Genomic DNA, 21,471 nt, shown 5'->3' with positions numbered 1-21,471 from the left:
GTCTGCTCTGAGAGGTGTTTACTAGACGAGGAAAGAGATTGATTTTGATAATACAGACTGTTTTGAAGTGCATGCTCTTTGAGTCTGGATATTCAGGAGTTGCAGTCGTCTGCGCTCACTTTTGCTGTTTTCTGGTTTGCAAATGGTAAAATCTTTGGTTTAGAACTGCAGCCACAAGTTCTCTAGAAGATGGGAGGATACTGCCATCTTGCTATTTGTGTTACATTTAGTAATTTGCACTGTGGTAATATTCAGTTTGCTCTTTGTATTTTTTGTGCAACTTTTCTTGATATTACACGCTTTCAAATGGAGAGGTATCAGTAGAAACCTAATCCTTTCACCCTGAGCCAATACTATACTACTTTCGCTTTCTTAATGTTAAATCATCTAAAATGTGGTTGCTGTTGCTATTTTTCACCGTGGATACACTGCAGTATTATATTCAGTATGGTATAACATCTTAACTCAAGTTTTCAGCAACATCTAGGGTTGGAGGGTGATGGAAAATGCAGGAAGTTATCAGTATTTTATGAACTTGTCAGGTTTGGACACTGACTTGTACAAATGAGCATGAAATTTTGTGTCAGGTTAGGGACTAAGTTATCCAGGTTAAAATCAATGTAATGTTTGCTCACCAGTTATTATTCCCTCATGCAAAAAGTAGGTCCTGTTTGTGGGAATGGACAGATCCAGAACTAAAGAGAGAACTGAGGTAGGGCTGAACAGAACAACAGTGGCTAACAGAAGAAAGCACAGTTGTATGATATGTGTAACTCTCACGGTCTCAGTTCATGGCTTTTCTTTACAAGTCGGATCTCTGTTTTTAAATTTGTTTTTGATGTTTAGCATACTGTCACAAAACAGCTAAGAATCACTTTATGGCCTGGCTTTTGGGTAGAGCTTTTAGGCTTGACCTAAAAATGTCACTCACTGGATTCTGTCAGGCAAACAGAGATGACTGCTTTTCATATTTTATTGTTCAAGCTGGAGAGATTTTTAGATTTCAGTCCCCACAGTAATTCTCTTAATATGCAAGAACTAACATTTCTCTGCCAAGTAAAAGGCCACCCTGGCTCTTTCTTACCTCGCGTCAGGTCAGTATTTTGCTGACCAAGCCTTTGGTGATGTGATAGCAGCTTAGGCAGCTCACCTGCAAGCAGCTGAGTGTAGAATTCCTTCTGTTCATAGTGCTTACAGTCCGAGTGAAAGGGATACACACAAGACATCTCTCTCATTCATTTATTCACATTTTCCAAGGATTTTTGTACACTTCCTCAATGCATGAGAACTAATGAAAACATTGTTACAAGTTATGTGAAAAGTAATATCCATTGAAAAACTCAGAGCAGTTTGAAGTCTATTAAGAGATAATCACATTCAGCATTTTCATTGAATTTATACTACCTCATGCCACTGAAAATTGTTTAATGACAGTAAATTTTTGCACGCAGGCACCAGCTACAAAATTTTAGCAGATGCAAATAAGTTAAGGCATCGGAAAGTAGGTTTTTAAGAACATTGTAAGTGTTACAGTGCTGCAAAGGGAGCTGAACTAAAGTTCCTGTTAGTAAAGCCTTACCTCTTAATTGGTTTGTGTTCTGCAACATCTTCATTTAAACTACAGATTTGAGTTTTCATGTCCATCAGCAAAAAGAGATTACAGGAAGATTGTGTTGTGTTCCCAAATAGATCATTTAAGTACATTACAAAGGACTTGCAAATAGCAACTTAGTATTTTAAAATAAAATTCACAACAACTGTAATAATCTCTCTTAGAGATGGTTCGGAGAAGTGAAAAGAAGCTGAGATCTTCACTTTCTTCTTTTGGAGGAGCAAAAAGGTGGGAGGGAAAAGGCTTTCAAGCTGCTGAAATTTCAAAATTGCAACAAAAGGAAGAACGCATATCATCTATTAGACACTCCAACACCTATGTACAGCTTTAACAGTCTAGGCATTAACTCAAATTACAGGAGGAAACTTAAGATTTTTTAATATCAGCTGTCTGATATCTACCTTGGTATTAACCACGATACAGGAATGCCTCATTGAACAGGAATTCTGATCAAAGTCCTCCCCTGTGTAGCCACTTAGTTATGAAGGCATAAATTGATTTCCGTTCTCCCTGCTAAGTTGCTTTTAGCTCATTTTAGTTTTCTATGTAATGATCCCTAGCTTTTTATAACTATCATTTTATTTTAATATTTAGATAGAAACTGAAGGTTTATCATAGATTTGTTTTAGTAACAGTACTGTGAAGGATTGTGCTTTATAATTGAACACCACGTGAAATGTTTGACTGACTTCTACTGCTTCATAGTCAGATAATTGCAGGGTCACTGAGAATGTTGATTAAATCTCTAATTTGCAGTTATCTTTCCCACTTTTAAAACCATGTTTTTAAAGCTAGATATCTGACTTTGTGATTAACACAAGATTTCTATTACCCTTCCCTACACTTTACTGATAAATACGTACACTGCTAAAGAATTTGGATGTTTCATCTCTAATAGTCTTTCCCACAGCTAACAGAAGATATTGCTTGCTACCATGAACACTGTTCTCCAGAATATCAGCGCATTCTATTACTCTGTTTACCTTTTTCTTAGACTCTCTGCTCATCCTCGGAATGGCCACCCTTGAAAACACAACAAAGATGCATTAGGCAGTTTTAGAATTGGGCCAGAGGCATGTGCAAAAAAACCCTGCGACTGCCTTGCTTTGGAGGTAAATCATTAAGGATACCTAGGAAGTTCAGTTTGTCTCTTAATTAACTGTTTTAATTGGTCCACACTTAAATGGATATGCAGTAAATTATAAACCCATGAGATTTAGGAAATAAACATAAAACTAAGACCCCTGAAACCATCTGTACTGAATTACTCTTAAAGTGAGATGCGTAACAAAAATCTGCTCACCCCATCCAGCAGTTTAACCTATAAATGCTGCTTCATGGCAACAGGTCAAGACACTACAATCTAAAGACAAATGCAAGATTTACTGAGCCCTTGGATGATAACACCTGAGCCTATAAATAAAGTTTCAGGCATTAGTTTTATTTTTCATTCACACAGTTACCATGAAAGCCTTCAACTTTTGGCCTCCAGTTTAGGAAAAATCAAAATTGAGGAAAGTAATGTCAATTATTTTTAACAGTTAAACACTAAGCTGGGTGCAAGAAAAAAAAAAAAAAAGGCACAGCTTTGTATTTATTGAATAATACTTGAAACAGTATCTATGCTCCCTTTACACTTGAGTGTTAAAAATGCAATTCCAGTGATCTCATGAAGCTGACATGTTGAACAAAGGCCTTTGTTTTTGAACTTTGGTCAGGAGGGCTGTAGATGCTGTAAAGTTTTTCTCCTTTGTGGTTAACGGGGGGAGGGGGGAAAGGCCTTAACCTGAATTGTGCAGTAAACTAGGACTAAAGACAGCCATTTGTTCCCTCATGGAAAGCAGATAGAAAAAATCTACTCAAATGGCGCTGCTTTTTCCCCACCACAGGCTGCCACTGTTACAGATTGTATCATCCCCTGTGAGAATTGCATCGTGCTGCTGCATTAGTGAATATTTGGTTTTTCCCTCTGTGCCTTATTAGCCAGAAGCAGGGTGGCATGTTTCTTCCAGATCCCCAGAGCTGGTCACTGTAGCAAATCAGAGGTCAAACTGAACATCAGCATCCAGCTCTCTCATAGTTCTCAGAGATGGAAGCGAAGCAGAAAAATATTTATGAGGGAGTTGCCAGCCAACCAGGACAAGATTGTAAAAAGAAAAGGGTTAACTAACTGAACAAAGTCTGATAGAAACCTAGGACAAAACAATGTTCTGTTCTGTGGCTGTGAATCACTGCCATATGGTTTATTTCAACTCTGCTAAAACCTGTTACAGATTAAGTAAGTGCTCCCTCGTTGTGACAGAAAGCTCATCCCAAAGCTGTGAACTACTGCTTTAGGGAGTGCAGCAATGCACTGTAGTTTGAGCACATAGGAAAGATAATTACTGACATACATTTGTGCATGCATTCTTGGTTTTGGCCAGAGAGAGTACAAGGATTTTTACAAATCCTGAACTTTGTGAAAAAGCTATCTTCAGTGGAGTACTAGCAACTAGCAAGATAAGTACCCTCTGCTCCTGCTGAATTGCAGTGTTAGCCCAACAGATTAGGGAAGAATACATTGGAACCTTTGCCTCTGACTTGTCAGAAGGCAGTAAATGCCAGCTGTGGTTGTGGTCCAAGATAAACAGTCTTCCAGTTGTCTGCTTATACTATTGCACATCATTAGCTTGTTGCTACAGTAAGAACAGAAATGACAGTTCTTCTTCAAGAAACACTATGGTCAACAGGACTATGCAAGCTAACTTTGTATTAAATAGCTGGAGATGCAGTCTCCAAGTCCCAGAATCACACAAGTTTGTAAGAGTTAAAACACAGTACAATATACATCATCATTGTTTGGGTACATTATCGTTATTGACAGTTTGAAAAATTAGTCTCACCAGCATGATAGACCAATTAAAAATAAAAATCTTGAGTACAGAAACAGTTTCAACGATTACATTTGAATATCCTCTCAAAATAGGAGGCTGTTGCATTGCACTGTAGTCTGTGAGGAATCTCTGGTACCATATTTTATACTCTGATTTCAGTCCATTCAGTCAAATTGACTAGTGTTAAAAACATGCTTTAATTTAAGTCAGTGTAGTTTATCCAGAAGAGGTCCTGCATTTCAACGTTGAAAAATGAGGGAGCACAGTCCAAAAACTTGTTCTATTAAAATTTTTATTAGCTAGTTTACCTTTTCCTCACAGATTTTTCCAGAATTTCTATAGTAGTTCTTAGTATCAGAATAAAGAGTTAAGTGTTCAAGTGAAGATATGGAAGGAAAAAAAAATAGAGCAGCAGCAGTTTGGCAATATTTTCTCAAATCACTGACTGCAACATACTTAAGCCTCCTTCTTCTCGAGTAAGATTTTGTGCAATTCATCTGCATCCTCACTTGTTTTCACCCTTATTAACATAGTGACAGGAACAGTTGGATTGTTCTCATCAATTGGTGGATTAGGAACACAAACTATAAGAACGTTGTTTTTTCCGGTTCTTGTACAGGGCATCTTGGGTGGAATTAGAACATTCAACAGTATATTTCCTGCATGTAAAGGGAGAAAAAAAAATTAGCCATTTTCCAGCTTTTTTTACAGTATGGATGTTAGTATATTTATTAAATAGGGATTTAAGTCTGCTTGGAAAGAAGGAAAGACACTTCCTTCCGAAGTGTCGTATATACTTGTCTTATTCTTTAAGCATCTGCTCACAGCCTCTGTTCCTAATTTATTTACTCAGTAGAAAGGAGGAATCTGAAAAACACTACGCCCTCCTGCTTTGAAGGGAGGGAGCTGAGGTGTAGCAAATGACAGTAGAGACATACAGTGAAAAAGGAACGTGGGAGAATCAGCAAATAAGGAACTGAGTCACTACTTAGTTTATGCTTATGCAAGTTACTCATTCAGAAGCACAGCTCGTAAGCAAAAGCAAAAAGTTAGCTTTAACACACATACAGACATATTAATCTAAAAATGGACAAACTATTGTATAAATATGAAGTATTTATTCTGTAAATCATATCCCACAGCTGTTGTGGTCTACCTCTTACTAATAGTGGTTCCATGTCACTCTGTAGTGAGTTGGAGATGCACGGTATTAGTGGTCTATTAAAACGGTTGCAAACAAACTCCAATCTGCTTCAACAGAAGATGCACACGTTTTGTAAACCTGGTAAATAGCTCACAACACGGTAGTAGTGTTTATGGAAAAGTCAGTCTTCGCCTTCCTTTCCAGTTCAGTTTTTCAAACACAGTGAGATTTAAGGAAAGTAATACAGCACTGTGTGAAGATAGCAAAAAGGAAAGTGTGCATCACTATGAGTGTAGCTGCTTGTACAAACCAGTGCTTGGAGTCATCAAGCTGAAGTGTATGAGCTAGAAAAAAAAATTCCTAATATCACCTCAGATGATGTTAGAGGGAATGTAAATCAACATAATGAAAATTAGCATCAGCTGAATTAAAAACTAAGACTTCTGTTATGGGGTATGTAAGTTGGAGAAAGCAAGTTTTCGCCTGCTCCATTCAGCATATTCAAATCCTTAAAAAAATGCTGAAAGAAAATGATCACTGCTCTCGCTGCCTTTAAGTTTTATTGCTAAAAAGAATGGCCTTTTATCAGGCAAACCTTGCCCGTTTCCATCAAAAGAAGTCATTGATTTGGAAGTGACCAACATAGGAGTTCCAGTCTCACCATATATTTGAAAACTTTGTCTAATAGGTCTGTGGGGGCTTTTTACAGACCTGCCAGAGCATTTAATAAAGTGAAACTGAGATAAGGTTTACCAGTGGCTTTGCAGACACAGCATGGCTTCAGTTCTCACATCTTTATAAGCATAATTTACTGTATTTTACGGAAGTTGCCAACTTAATATGAACTCCATTTCACAGTTGTTGAAATGAGGTACTGAAGATGTAGCAAAGCTGTTCAACAATTAATATCAAAACAGGTGATGCATGGCCTACATCATAGCAGAAATTATAATCACCTACATTCATCACACCTCTGATACAAATATACTTGATTGTGGAGTCCTAAAGCCGAGCTTCACAGCCGTTCAGCAAGTCAGAGGTGGCAAATAGCTACTAAAACAAAATTAGGGAAAAAAGTACCCCATCATACACCATAACTTTTTACTTCCTTGCACTACTTAAAGTGTATTATTTCAGAATACTTGTTAGAGGTTCCAATTGCTTGAAATTATTCAAGAGGGGAAAAAAAAATTAGGAATCTCATCACTTATACTATGTATAAAATCCTAATGCTTTGCAGAGAATCTTACATCAAGACTTGTTGTTAGAAGAAATTTACTTACCTAAATTGGTATCTGCTCGGACTAGGAGTTGAGTTTTTTCATTTCCTGCTGGTTTTAAGTGCAATGTTCCTACACCTTTTTCTTTAAATTCATTATCCTTTTTGTAGAACAGTTTACATCTGTGCACAAGAAAAGCAAACATAGTTTGTATAGAGATTAAATAGCAGTTTCCCCAAATATACGTGTAGATATGTATGGCCATGTCTGACTCCCAGTAAGCCAGCAGTTTAACAATAATCAGTTAACTTTCTGGGCTAGGAGTAATAAATCCTTATTCTTCCTGACTTTGCTTGATTTATTTTCTAACAGATAGAACAGTTCAGTTGGAACAGACCTTCAAAGATCATTGAGTCCTGAGCACTTCAGAGCTAACCAAAAGCTGTAGGATATTACTGAGGGTGGTATACAAACACCTCTTCAACGCTGACAGACATGAGGCATCAACCACCTCCCTAGGAAGCCTGCTCCAACGCCTGATGGCTGGAAATAAATACCACAGTAAATAAATGTATCCACAGTAAATAATTATGTCCAGTCCGAACATCCCCTGGTGCAGCTCTGTGCCATCCCCATAATGTAATCAGTTCACAGGAGTGGAGTCTGGCACCTCTTTCTGCTTCCACTCCTGCGGAGCTGCAGAGAACAGGGAGATCACCTCTTGGCCTCCTCTCCTCCAGCCAGAATAGCCCATTGGTCCTCAGCTTCTCCTACATAGGCCGTGCCCTTCTGTGCTCTTAGTGGCCTTGATGCCCTCCTCTGTAAGCACTCACAGATCTTTTTTGTACTGTGGAGCCCAGATCTGCACACAATACTCAACACAAGGCTGCTCCTATGCTAGACGTAACAGGAGAATCACCTCTTTTGCCCTATGCTGTTTGTAATGCACCCCAAAATACAGTACAGTGGTACACATCAGTTCAGTAAAAGGAGGCTATTCCTTTCAGTACTGAAATGACAAGCATTACTTTAAGGGAAAAAAAAAAAAGTATATATATATATATATACATATATATATATACACACACACACACACACACACACACACACACACAGTGACTTGTATTCAGGATCTGTAGAGAGTAAGCAGTAACAATTATTACAAATGGCATTATTCAACAAACAATAATAAAAACACTACAGACAGACAAAGGCAGAAATTCCTTCAATCACTATAAAATAAAAAAAAATTACGAAGAAAAACCCTTATTACAAATAGCTATCAGTGCTGTGTTTAAGACACAAAAATATTAGTAAAATCCTACATGTCTTTGTAATTATGTTTTTACATGCAGAACTTCATGTTTTATTCCCAAAGTTATGATTCATTATTCAAGGCAAAGACACTTACTTCTTTGAGTAGAAAGCATCGTCCTCTTTTATTTCATTAACAATGACTTTTGGTGGCTCTTCTTCCTCTTCTTCTCCACCTTTAAATAAAGTTTCAATACATCCCACATGTTAATGTCAGGCTTGTGTTAGAATTAGTTATGCATACTATAGACGTTATATTAACATATAACATAATACATATAAACATGCATAGCCTGTCAGTGATTGCCAAAATATGTTTAAGTCAGTGTGGGCTCTTAGATGGTTTCACTTATGCAAAGTCTTTTTCTTTTTTTTTTTCCTCCAGTCAAGCAACTTTATGCTCATCTTCAATTTCAATTAGATGAAAATATCAAACTCCCACCAACCAATCAAAAAACATTTAAACACAGCAAATAGAGCTTAATGAGTCAAATTTAAGTCACAACCTTTTCTCGTTCTAACATAAAAGTAGCCTTCAGTAATAATAAGCACACAAGGCCAGGTTTAATTTGGGAGAAGGGTACTCAGCTGCAGATACGACAGATGAGAGGGGCAGGATTATGCCACTGCATTTCTTTCAGCTGCTACAGCATTTCTATCAGCTAACAATATTCAAGTTAGCTACAGACCTTCCAATAGCAAGCAACTTTGTCTCCTGCAGTCTTGCAAATAAGATGCATGCAAGTGTTTCATATCTTATGTATTTGATTGAGTAATCTTTTAATAAAGCTACAGGAAAAAGCAGTAGAATTGAGATGTCCTCAGGTTCAAAGATGAGAGAAAGACATACCAGTTGCTTTAAATTTCATTGGCTTCAGTCTTGCATTCAGCTTAAGAATTTATTACAGGAAACAAGTCTGACAGACATGCATAGGCTTTGATAATCATACATTTTCAGTGTTACTTAAGCAGTATGCAATACTGAGAATCCCACATGGGTAGCATCATTCTGCAACTTTCACGCACGGGAACTGTGATTTCTGCAGTATTCTAAAGTCACAGTCATTCACAGTCTAGCATTAAAAAGATTTTTACACATAGAATTTACCTTTATCATCACTGTTCCCACTTTCTGTCTGAGCTTCCAACGTATTGGTGGATACTGCAGTGACAGACTTTGTCTGATTTGCATCTTTTCCAAACAAACCTGAATTTCCAGGAGAAAATGAGAAACTACTATGTGTTCCTGAACCAAAGGAACTGAAACCTGAACTGTGACCACTCTTGCCAATATTAAATGAGACAGTCGACGTGGTTCCTATTGATGGGTCTCTTTTTTCTGATGCAACTTCGGTTTTTTTGTCAGAGGCATCCTCAGTTTTGTTGTTAAATAGAAAAGTTGATCCTTGCTGTAGCTTTGAATTCCCAAATGCGGAGACAGACTGCGTGCCAGGTGTCTTGTTGCTTTCGTTTTCAGAGCCACTATCGCTACTGTTTCCATGTTGCTGTTCAATAGTTGCTAAATACTTCTCATAGTCTCTAAAGATAGGAGTCAGATCACATAGCGGGTTTGTGTTTACATGCTTAACTATCCAGTCACGCACAGAACAGTTTAAAGCTGCTAGCTGTTTGTGATAAACACTAGAGCTACACACTTTACTCTGAGTATAGCCAGATGATGATGGTTGGCTGCCACCATTAGCTTTTGGGCTTGCAGTTGCTTTCTCAGTAAGTGTGGTTGTAGTCGGACCATTTGACATGGGGGATCCTATTAAAAGAAAAATGTGGATTAGGACTTTTTTTTAAAAAAAAAAAACAAAAAACAAAACCATTCCCTGTTTCTGTATCAAATTATCAAATCATTTAAGTCTGGTTCACTTATGTACAGTTCATTGCATCACAATGCTGCGTGCCAGATGGCACAGGCTGAGTAAACCAGGCAATGCTATGAAACAGATCTAAACTTGCTACGTTGACAGAAGTATTTAGTAAGGCTTGTAAAGTTAAGGGACTAAATACCAAAGCACAAGACTAGAGTTAGATTTACCAAAATATTTAGCATCTTAAAATGTAGGTAAAAATGTAAGAGATAAACTTCTTATATTGCAGTCAGTCTTACTAGATGTACAAGAATCAAAGCTTAAGACTTCAAAAAAAGTAAAAAATATAGAAACAAGACCTTAAAAGCAAAACTAAACAAAACCATAAAGATGTCAGTGCTACTCAAAGGATATTTTCCATTAGCAGTATTTTTTTAATAATAAGATTCAGATAATTGGGATGATTTAACTGGAATGTGTCATCAGCTCTTTGATACTATTCAGAGTGTACTGTAGGAAACTTCTTCCACTCCCTTTGTTTCTAAATTTTTTATGTCCAGTATCAGATCCAACTGTAGTTTCCACCTCTTAAAACTGCATTTATTTGATATGAAATCTCTCCACTAGTCTAAAATCTTTAAGAAACAGAGCTACAGAATTATTGGAATTTGTTTATTCACTACTAAATTAACTCTACAGATTTTACGGCTGAACATTTTGATGAATGTATACTTATTTAAAGCTTACCAAAAGCAGATTTTGTTTCAGATGTTGTCTTTAAACTGCTGAAAGGAGTACTGAAGATACTGCTGTTTCCATTAGACAGGCCTTCTAAAGGCTTTATTCCTGCACCATTACCAAATCCGCTGAAGCCACCTCCTTCTTTTCCAGAAGGCAATACAAAGCCTTTAAAACCTTTAAACGCTCCTCTACTTTCAGGCTGGATAGAAAAATAAAATAAAATAAAAATCAGTCATCTATGCATCACTGTGCTTCTAAAGCCACTAGATATTAAATTTCAATGTGTCATTTTATGCCTTACGTCCCTTATTCTAAGTTAGCTATGTAAACAGGATTAATAGTTTCCTTATGACACATTACTGGTACTATTTTTAAAAGACTCAGAGGATTGGAATGAAAATAAACTATTTACAGGAAATGGATGCCTAGAAATTGTTCAGAGCAGCAGATGTGTTTGTCTACCTATTCGCACATCCATAGCATCTTGTTTTCTTCAAATAATCATGGAGCAATATATAACCGCAGAGTCATTTTCAGGAACAACCACAATTAGAGTCCAGCCCTCATCAGACTCATCAAAACAGCATACTTTGTAGTAACTAAGACTTACCAAAATTGTTCCAATCTGACTGATGGGAAACGCAAACTGTGTGTGACAATGTAACACATTTGCATTCTGCAACCTTTTCATTACCCAGTTCTGAACACTACCACCATAGTATTTTATGATGTAGCTTCTTACACATTTTTGTAAGATAGTCATATAGCACATTTAACACCCAAACAGGCACTGCTACTTTCATCTACTACCTATCTTTTGAGGTAATGAGCACTTATTACCGAAGTAGAATTCCTCTTCTTTCAGTGTTCGGAAAAAGGAGAATGTCTTCTGAGGTTCATCTGCTTTTGTCACTGAGAAATAGCAGAACTCAGCAATTTTAGGTTTGCTTTCACTATCTGGCCTTGCAGGCCTGGGCTTTCTCTGATTCCCTCTGTGCTTCACCTTTACCAGTTCAGTCCTCTGTTTCTCATTTCTAGCTGGCTATTTTTATCTTGTCCCTTTGATCAGTCCTACCTCTCTCCAGACAACCCAGTTAAACTGCAGACTCTTGTCTTTGCAGCATTCTGCTTGTTCCATTTATGAACTTCAGTAAACTCTGAGTTTATCTTTTTGTAAATGTTTCACAGCTTTATCATGCAGAGTTGGCTATCCTGACATCTCTTCTGCTTTTTAGACTTCAGGCTAGCCTATTAGACTTGTTTGAGTTCTGATATTTGACAGCTGAATCCCAGCCTTAATACCATTTCTTCTGCAATCATCTGGTCCCCTTTCTCAATTAATTCTGTCCCATCCATTTTATTTTGCCCCTGAATCCTTCCTGTCCAAGGTGCTCATTGTTTTTTTGGGTTTTTTTTTTTTGTTTTGTTTTGTTTTTTAGTATCACTATAATCCTGTTATTAATAGAGTCATCAAAGTAACTGCATCCTCTACCACATCTCTGGCTAAAACTACCACAGGTAAAAGTGAGATGGGACAGCTGCCACATTTATAGTGCTTAGACAGAGGGAAAAGAAGAGCATAAGAAAAAGCTACATAGCTCAAAATTGAGCCTAGTCTTGTCCTATCTAAAAGCAATCTGGATGGCAGGTAAAAACTGTCCAATTCCTAACGTGGGGTGTGCAATCTTGAAAGACAGTTTCACAAAAAGATGATTGACAAAGCACCTGTCAAGGACTTCTGAAAGGACTCCATTATGGTTAGACTGGTTAATGATTTCAAAGGAACTAAACCTGTAAGGAAGGCAAACTTCTTCTCTACATTCCATTTGTTACTGCAAAGTGTACATCACACTTCAAGGGGTAAAAGTGCGATTGTTTTTGACGGCAGACATTTCTTTCACTCTTAGACCAACTTAATTTGGCTTTTACTGCCTTGGACATCCCCCAGGCCTCCAGTATGAATAATTAGTAGCTTCCAGGCTTGATTTCCAGAAGCCTACTGCCAGGATTGGAAGTGGAGCAGTTGGCTAGTCGCATATACCTTTAAAACAATAGCTTGATATAGTACTGTTACAAGCCCAGGTAAGTAAAGTCTTGAACACAGATGTCCTATTTTGCAACTGACTGAAATTACACTACTAATGCTCAGTGATTACATTACCTCTGATCCAACATTCTGACGCTTTGCTTTTTTAATAGCTCTGTTCTTCAGGACTTCCTCACTAGCCACTGAGAAGGTTCCCACCTTGGAGATAAAGTTATGGAATTATTAGTGGCATTCTCAGAATCTATCAGTTTGTCATAGCCTGAAGAGATGACTGAAATCCTGAGACACTTTTTGAACACAACTGTACTCTTTGAACACAATTCTCCCTAACGAGCAAAAGAAGAAATTTAAAAAATGAGGAATATTACAGTACTACCATTAGCTCGTCAGGTGCTTGGATGATCAGCTGATATTTCACAGCTCTGTTTTCCATGTTTTGTGGAAACATGCATTCAATTTTTCTGTTATACAGACTGCAATCTCAATTTTCTTATGGCAAATAATTCAATTTTTTTTTTTTTTTAGCAAGGAAACTAATTTTGCTGAAGGTACTGTATCAGTAACAGTTACACTGTTACAAACAATATCCAGTTTGGAGAAGGTATGTTGAGATATACTTTCAGTTTTCCACAATTTCCACAAAAATTCCACAAAAACAGAAGTTCAAGTATTGGTAAAGTTAGCTAATGACTAATTACTATCCAAAAATGAATAAGGAGATGAAGATTTCTTCTATCAGTTTTAGGAAAAAGTACTACCAGTTCTCTTTCTTACATTCTATAAAGCCTAAGCTTTTTTTTTTTCTGTTAGTAGCACAGAAACTGGAACAGTTTGTTTAGAGATAAAACACATGCTTTAAATAAGAAGGCCAGGAAATATGTGAAGAAAATATCTAGACTACATTATATCTGTGAAACTCAGAGAGTCAACTATTTCAAGAAATCAAAAGCATTTTCTTGTGAACTGCATAAATATCCATCATACAGTTGAACAGTTCAAAAGTTTTAGACATCCTAACAAGCCCGGGTTTCCCTTTAGAAATGTAAAATTCCTTTCCTCTAAGCTGGTGGTGACTGTTAAAAGCTGCTTTGCCGTATTATCTGCACATAGGGGAAGCTTTAAAAACAAAACAAAATCATCTTTAACTCCTACACTTCTAACAAATTTTACTGAAGATTTTACCCACAAGATGAATAAAATCTACACGTAAATAAGTATGTATCTGAGGAATCTAATGTACAGTCTTACCTCCTCAGCTTCATCTTCCTGATCCCAGTTTCTGTCGGTCAGTTCCTTTTCTGCAATTCTCTTTGCCATTTTTCCACGCCTGTAGGATATATCAGAAATGCATAGGATCAATTGCCCAGTCATTCTAAGCAGCAAGGATCTCCAACTTTTGTTATTCCGAACAAGTAATTGGAACCAGAGTTCACACAGAACTAAGTCAAAATTGAAACAACAGTTGAAAACCAAGTGTTTTCAACATTTGTTGCAACAACAATCAACACAGCATATGAAACTGGGGTTGTGGTTATTAGCCATACTTGACACTAAATTTAAGCAACAATAGAAACATGCAGTTCAATCACAGGGTAATTTTTCTTCAGCAGTGGAACAAGTTAGAAAAATTCCTTTTCAGTCTTGTATTCCATACCTTGTCACCAATTAGGCTGATGGGCTGCAAAAAAACAACAAAAACGCATAAAACGATCTAGCTAAAAGATTACACATCCCAGTCCATCTTGCTTCAGGATACCCAGTAAACACTAACATCCTTGCAAGAGAAAAGTTCCTTGACAGCACCTAAAATCAATACTGATAATGACCGACCAAAGCTGGACAGCCAGTTCACTTTGGGTAAGGATGATAATAATACCCTCCCACAAAGAACCACATTGCTAAGACATTACTGATTAAAATGCTGAAAAAAAATCTATTGCAAATGAATCAGATGACTTTTCTTCCAAAAGACACCTAGGTGTTATCAGGGGTTTTAAAACTATTAATGTATGCAGCTAACTGTAATTTTGCTATTTGAATTGCAAAGTAAACTTTGAAGAATTAAAATCTGTAGTTTTAACTTCTGACTTCCATTTTTTGTAAACTTATCAGCTGTGTTCAAAAACAAAGAATGAATCCAGGTAAGTTATTTTATCTGAAAGATTTGGCAAGTAATTACATTCAAATTTGATATGGAAGGAAGTTTTGATGATGATTTCATCTGGCACTAGATATGAAAGCTTATCAAGTACATAGTTCTGTAGCAATATAAATGTTAAGCAAGTGAAAGATATAAAATTCCTCAAAAAGCCCTCTTAGGCTGGTCCAGAAAAAAACTAATTCCACAAAGAATTGAATTACAGAGCCAAAAATGATAATGCGTGATTACAGAACATTTTGCTTAGCCAATTATTATTAATTTTTTAAGCACAACAGTAAATCCAACTGCATAGCAGCAGCCTTACAGGGGTCATAACTGAAAGCCATGAATTTTACAAGGCAAGTTATCTATAGGATCTTTTAAAAGGACAAACAAAAAACTGTTCTCTGTAAATGCTTTAAAAAGGCATAAGCCCCATTCTGCTGGAAAAAAAAAAAAAAAAAAAAGAGGTCCCACCACACACTACATGATTCTCTGCAGACAAGGTAACTGGTTAAATTAACCCTATGAAAAAAACTAAAAATACTTATTTTAAAATTGGCTCCCCAGTGCAGTTTCCCTGTGGGAATACTGGCTACAAAAACACTTGCCACCAGAGGAAGGCAAGACTGCCTCTCACTGGCAGCAGCCACAGCTCAAAGGCTCATGAGACTAACCTAGAGTTACTCCATCGGATTCCACAGAAGATCACATTACCAGTCTTAACGACAGCCACTGAAGCATTACAAGCATGATATTAACCAGAAAGCCTGTTCTCCACTGTGAGGAAAAAGTGGCAAACTAATTGGCTCAGGCTCCAGGTTCTTTATACCTACTTGTCTTCATGTGATTTCTCTAGGTCAGGTCTGAAAATAGGAGCTGACAAGAGAATCTAACCTATATGAAGACAGCAGCACGAGGATTCTAGGCATTTCTAACCTGTGAAACAGGAAGCAACACAAAACGATCTCTATGTTATTTTTTAGATGCAGCACAACCTTCAGGAGTTTTCTGTCACAAGTGCTTTGTGCAGGTTGAGATGGAAGAATTATGAGAAACGGCTTTTATTTAAAAAGCTAAAAACATGTTTTGTTGAGCTACTACAACCCGCCTAATACATACAGCATTATTTAACATAGTATTACGAGACCTTCTCTGACATTTCACAATATTATTTCTACAACAGGGGGTTAAAATCTTGCACTGTCACAACTCACAACCTCAGATGTGGGAGCGACAGAAAGCACCGACATCCCAATAGTACTCAAGAGCCTTAAGCCAGCTAGCATGGGGCTGCACAACCAGCATTATGGAGCTTTTTTCACCTCCACTCTTAAGCCTTCCATCAGGCCCGGAAGTCACAGGGCACACATGGGGCAGCTGAGCCAGGCTTCTCGCTTCCTCAAACGACGTGCCGTTTCAACACGGCTTCTTTCGCTTTAACACGCGGTCCCGTTTCTTCCTCTGCAAAAGCTAGCAGCAGTCTCGCAGAACACCGTCGGTTCTTCCCTCCACGGTGATTAAATGGGAACTCTGCCCTTCCCGTGCAGCGGAACGTATTCCTGCCATCCCCCAGCGCAATTCCTCAAAACGCCACCCGCCCTCCAAAGCCGCGATCCTACCCGGCCCCGCACACCTTACACGGTGAGCTCCCTACGCAGCCCGCCTCCCGCCGCAAACGCCGATCTGCTTTTTCATCCGCCGGCCGCCTATCGGGGTGACACACGCCCAACCGGGTCACCCCTCACCGCCCGCAGTCCCTCCCCGAGGGGAGGCGATCCCTCCCCGCTCGCTCCCACGCGGCGGGGCCTGCAGGGCCGCCCGGAGCCGCGGCGATCGGGCACCGTCCCGCCGGCAACGGCCCCCGAAGCCCCGGCCTCGTTCTGCCGCAGCGCCGCGGGGTCGCGTGGCCACGGCGGGGCCGGAAGCCCGGCAGCGACGGAGGGGAGCTGCCACTCACCCGCGCGGCACGGCGGCCCGGCCCGATGACTGTCGCTGCGTGGCCGAAGCTACGGCTGGCGATCGGAGTTGCCCGGCTCCGGAGCCCGCTCACCATCCCCCGCCCGGGCCCTCAGCCGCCCGTTCTGTCTTCCCGCCGTCCGGCAACCCGGCGTCAGGCCGCCATTTCGTGCCGCCGTCAGACGTTCGGAACCAGACAGACACCGGCCCGGCGGTCGCCCCAACACGCATGCGCCTCCCGCCCCGCGGCCGCAGCTCGGGGGATGGAGGGGCGGGGCGGGCCGCTGCCCCGCCGCCGGCCGTTGGAAAGCGAGACACGTGACCGCCCCGGTCCAATGGGCGGCCTCGCCCCGGCACGTCTCGCGGGCGGCCGGCCGGCTGCTTCCTGCGTGTTGTCGGCGTCTCGCGCCGCTCTTTCGAATTCGCTGTCACGTGACGTAGGCGCGTTCTTTCTGCCGCTGGTGCCGGTGGTCGGAGCTGGCGCTGCCGCGGTGAGGAGAGGTTCTACGGACGCCGCCTGGCGCAGCTCCGCCGAGTCACGGTCGCTGTACTCAGGTCGGGCAGTGGCAGTTGTTTGCCCGGCCCTGTGCCTGGCTGACCTATAACTGCCTCGGTTGTGGTATGATGGTATGCCTCCATGGTATGACAGTAATTGGGATTAAATCCAGCGTGAAGTCACAGCCTCTCCTGTAGCTTAGCAATGTCTCCAAACGAGTTTGCATCACGTACAGCGACTGTGTAACCTTAAAAGAGCAACTGCAAATGAAAGCAGTCAGAACGTGCTCCTCTATTACAGATTCAATGCATGGGAGAGAAAGAGACAAAAACGATCCCAGTAGATAACACTGATTTTTATCCTACAGGACCCATGAGTCCTGAAGCTGAGAGCTGTTCCCCAGTTGAGTTTCAACCTTGAAACAACGTATTTTCATACATTAATGCTCTCCTCCCTAAAAAGAAAGAAATACATATTTTGAGCTTGGAAAACTCATTTTACCTCATTTTAGGAGGAAGTTTTTCACCCAGGGGGTGGTGACACACTGGAACAGGTTGCCCAAGGAGGCTGTGGATGCCCCATCCCTGGAGGCATTCAAGGCCAGGCTGGATGTGGCTCTGGGCAGCCTGGTCTGGTGGTTGGTGGCCCTGCACATAGCAGGGGGGTTGAAACTACATGATGATTGTGGTCCTTTTCAACCCAAGCCATTCTATGATTCTATGATGTGACTCTGATATCCCTAAACTATCCTTATTATTTGTGCTAAATAATAATAATATTATAATTATAATATAATATATATAGATATATATATAATCTGATATATATAATATATATAATATGTAATATAATATAATGTATAATTATAATATAATAATAATAATATAATAATAATAATTTGTGCATTAAATGTCACACCTGCAGGTTCCTAGTAGTTTAAGGACATCCTTCCCCAGAGTTTGGGTGCACTCTGGTTTGCCCCATCACAGCTGCAAAGGCAGAAGATAGAGTCTTTAAAAGGCATTTCAAAAACAACAGCAGTTTCCTTTTAATTGCAAATAAAAAAAAAAAAAAAAAAAGCAGAATACGCAAAATCCTTACTAACAAACTCTGACCCCATCATCTGATTTTTATGATTTTCAGATCTTTGTTCCTGGACTTGTCACTACAAGTGTGGAGGTTTTTTGTTATTTTTTTTTTCCCTGAGCTTCATGTTGTTTGTTTGGCTTGCTTAGCCCCCAAAACACAAAAGGTGCTTCCTTCTGCAGGCAAGCTCTTTCGAGTTCCTCTTTGGTGTGCTTTTCCTCTATCATTTTTAAATACTGTCTGGATGCTAGTGTTTCCTGTTTGCTTTCCACCCCATCTCTCTGAAATGTGGGAAAAACTCACTTGCATCTGGCAGGAACAACCATTTAATTCAACCACTGCTTTACCTCTTCAGATGCTGGGAGCTGAGATGTTTAAGGACTAGAAGCTTACTGTTGAGTAGAGTCAAATAAATACGAGCCCTTGGGTCATCCAGATTCATCCAGATTTGGACACTAAGCTTTCAGATGGATGCAAGATACCCACAGAATCATAACAAAATTATAAAAGTGCAGGAAAGATGGCCAGTGAAGCAAAGTCAAAATGATTGTTTGTTTGATGCAGAAATTTGAAGAGCTGGGGAATAAAGGATGATTAGTTCTTCAATATGTTGTTAGGAAAATGGAAAAACCTCCTGTACATCCTGCTGAGGGATGAGTACTAGGCTTTATTTGTAGCAAAGGACAGCAGAAGAAATAACAAAAGTTGTTAAGTATATTTAAGTACTGTTACAGGCTACTGAGAAAGATCACCAGAGGTTCATCACTAGAAATTTTGATTACAGGTTAATACCAAATATTTTCCAGTTAATTTTGTATAATTTCTGGAAGTCTTGTTCAGCATTATCCTTAAAATGTACTTCAAGCCGTCTCAAAGTACTGTGAAGGAAACACAGGCACAGCTTCAGGCCAACCTGTCCGCAAAATAAAACAACTTGTGTGACAGATATGGCGGTCGGAAGAAAAATGCATATGCAAATCTTGAACAAAGTTACACCACAATATATCTACTTCTGTTTCAGAAATAATGTAGTCATTAAGAAATACATGGGAACATGTAGCATTTTTTTAATACAAATCAGTGCATTTCCAAGTACGATTCCCATGTGTCTTCCTACTTCTTTTTGTTTCTCCTGTCAATTTTCTTACAGCATGCTGTCAAAATGCTATGCTTTGTGTTCTCTGAGAGAGGGACCTGCATGTCTTATTTACACGTGCAGTTTCTCAGTGATGTTCATGATGCCTCTTAAATATATTAAAGCATTAGCAGTTCTGATAATAAAGCTTTTAGGATAGACTCTATTTTTTCTTAGCTTTGTGCAGCACCCAGCATATTGGAATCCAAACAGAGGAAGTACACATGCCTGCATAATAAATGCACATAACAGTACTCACAATAGGAATATTGTCTGCCATGCGTACTTTTCAGAGCAGAATTTTAATGCAGCTAATATGATACTATATAAGATGCCATTTTCTAATAAATAAGTTATGCAACAGGTTGAAGTTAGCCTTACTGAACTTGTATGTCTAAAAGACTGGAGCTTAAATTGGAGATAAAGTAACCTGGGAAATGAAGGGCTGATATTTTTTGCCTAATTGTGTAAAAATGTATTTTTGTGTTCCTGCAAACCAGTCATTTAGATAAAATTTTCAGGAATAGTTTTGTGTAAGTCTCCCAGTTTCCAGTATCTTGAACACTTACAGATAGAGTGGCCTGGTCCCAAACAAGTAATTTAATGTCTCTAGTCAGCTTTTACACATTCATTTATGAATGCATTTTATCTGGCTTATATACTCACTTTGTAGAGCAGTCTGATAGACAATTACATAACATTAAAAAGTTACCTATTTCTAAATAACTTTCAGTATAAATTTAATCATCTCTGCTTTATGTAACGCATGTGTTACGGTACATAAATTTTATATACCATTTTCTTCCCAGAGTGCTTTTCTGTACCAAGTCTTGCAATGCTGCCGCTGGGTGCATAACGCAATTTCACTGCATGCAGTAGCAGTATATTAAAGTCTTGAATCTGCAGTGCTGACACATGAACAGTCTTAAATTCAGTAGTCCTGGTAAAAGGTGTGGGTGTTTAAGAGGCTCAGAGTCTTACTTTGGGAGACTGAACTGAAATGAGCTATGTAATTGTTGTCACTTATGCCCAGACAAAAATGTCTGCTAAAATTACTGCTGTAGATAGAGTTAGACCTATGGATAGAATTTACTAAAGCTTTTAAGTAAAAGTAAAAACTAAAAGCTTAAGTACTTAATCCACTTTAAATAAATTTTAAAAAAAATTTTAAGAAAAACCAAACTACTCATATAGGCAGTATCTTTTCCTTTATCTGCTTTTCTCATGAAGGCAAGGAGAAAGCTCAGTAAACTGGTTGGGTTTGATCACAGCTTCTTTACTCTTACAGCAAAGTACAACAGTCTTGTTACAATTTGGTATGAGTAGATTGGGTACAAAAAGTAATATGCTTTTGGGTAAAAAAGTAAATGCCTTAGAGACCTTGCAATCCTTCATGCAGGAAATTCAGCCTCCTTGGTTTTCATGGAAATGCAGAACTGTGTATTGGTTTGAACAATTGTCCAGAGATTCCTACCCATACTACCCAGTGAAAGATATCTGAACCATCCTGGTTGGATGTAAGCCACAGATCACTCCTGTGCTTTTGTAATGGCTGATTAGTTTCCACCGTGGGAAACCCAAATACAGTAAATGAAAATACTTTTCTGCTTGTTCAACGGGCTGAATTTTCATGTAAATTCCCGTGGGAACACTGATGTTTAAAACCCATACAGTCCACACAGTTCTTTTTAAATACAGAATATTGCACTAGAAAAGCTTCAACACCCTTTCCTTTCCTTATTGTAACAGTTCAAGATCAGAATCTACCTCCAGCATATCCCCTCAGAGGCAGCACAGCACATTCAGATAGAGATTGCATCTGACTGCTCCCTGGCACTGGTCCTCCAGTGAGCAGAAAGTGAGAGGAGGGCTGTTTGGGTGTGC

General features: G+C 39.1%; 1 protein-coding gene across 2 annotated transcripts; it reads right to left on the bottom strand.

Annotated features, from left to right (window-relative positions):
* Positions 1–1,225: 1,225 nt before the first annotated feature.
* NUP50 (nucleoporin 50) lies at positions 1,226–17,068 on the bottom strand. 2 transcript variants are annotated; one of them, XM_042834988.1, is made up of 8 exons: positions 16,872–17,068; positions 14,020–14,098; positions 12,886–12,969; positions 10,731–10,923; positions 9,272–9,931; positions 8,261–8,339; positions 6,913–7,031; positions 1,226–5,144 (listed from the first exon to the last, which is right to left on the bottom strand). In XM_042834988.1, the coding sequence occupies exons 2-8, from the start codon at positions 14,086–14,088 to the stop codon at positions 4,942–4,944; spliced, it is 1,407 nt and encodes a 468-aa protein (XP_042690922.1). In that variant the 5' UTR covers positions 14,089–14,098; positions 16,872–17,068; the 3' UTR covers positions 1,226–4,941. The 2 variants fall into 2 exon arrangements, with proteins under 2 accessions (XP_042690922.1, XP_042690923.1); XM_042834989.1 differs by lacking the exon at positions 16,872–17,068 and adding an exon at positions 16,548–16,566.
* Positions 17,069–21,471: the final 4,403 nt, after the last annotated feature.

This window comes from Centrocercus urophasianus, unplaced genomic scaffold, assembly GCF_019232065.1.
Source record: "Centrocercus urophasianus isolate 14NV4802_14NV808 unplaced genomic scaffold, USGS_Curo_1.0 seq_5, whole genome shotgun sequence".
NCBI lineage: Eukaryota > Metazoa > Chordata > Aves > Galliformes > Phasianidae > Centrocercus > Centrocercus urophasianus.
The sequence above is the reverse complement of the archived record's forward strand: the minus strand, read 5'-3'. Positions and strand labels throughout refer to the sequence as shown.

Excerpts from the sequence above, each read along its gene's own strand:
- NUP50 (XM_042834988.1), bottom strand. The coding sequence starts at position 14,088 with ATGGCAAAGAGAATTGCAGAAAAGGAACTGACCGACAGAAACTGGGAT. Across the intron at positions 10,924-12,885 it reads GTCAGAATGTTGGATCAGAG|CCTGAAAGTAGAGGAGCGTT; the intron begins GTAATGTAATCA and ends TTTTCTATCCAG. Across the intron at positions 5,145-6,912 it reads CCGAGCAGATACCAATTTAG|GAAATATACTGTTGAATGTT; the intron begins GTAAGTAAATTT and ends CTTTACATGCAG.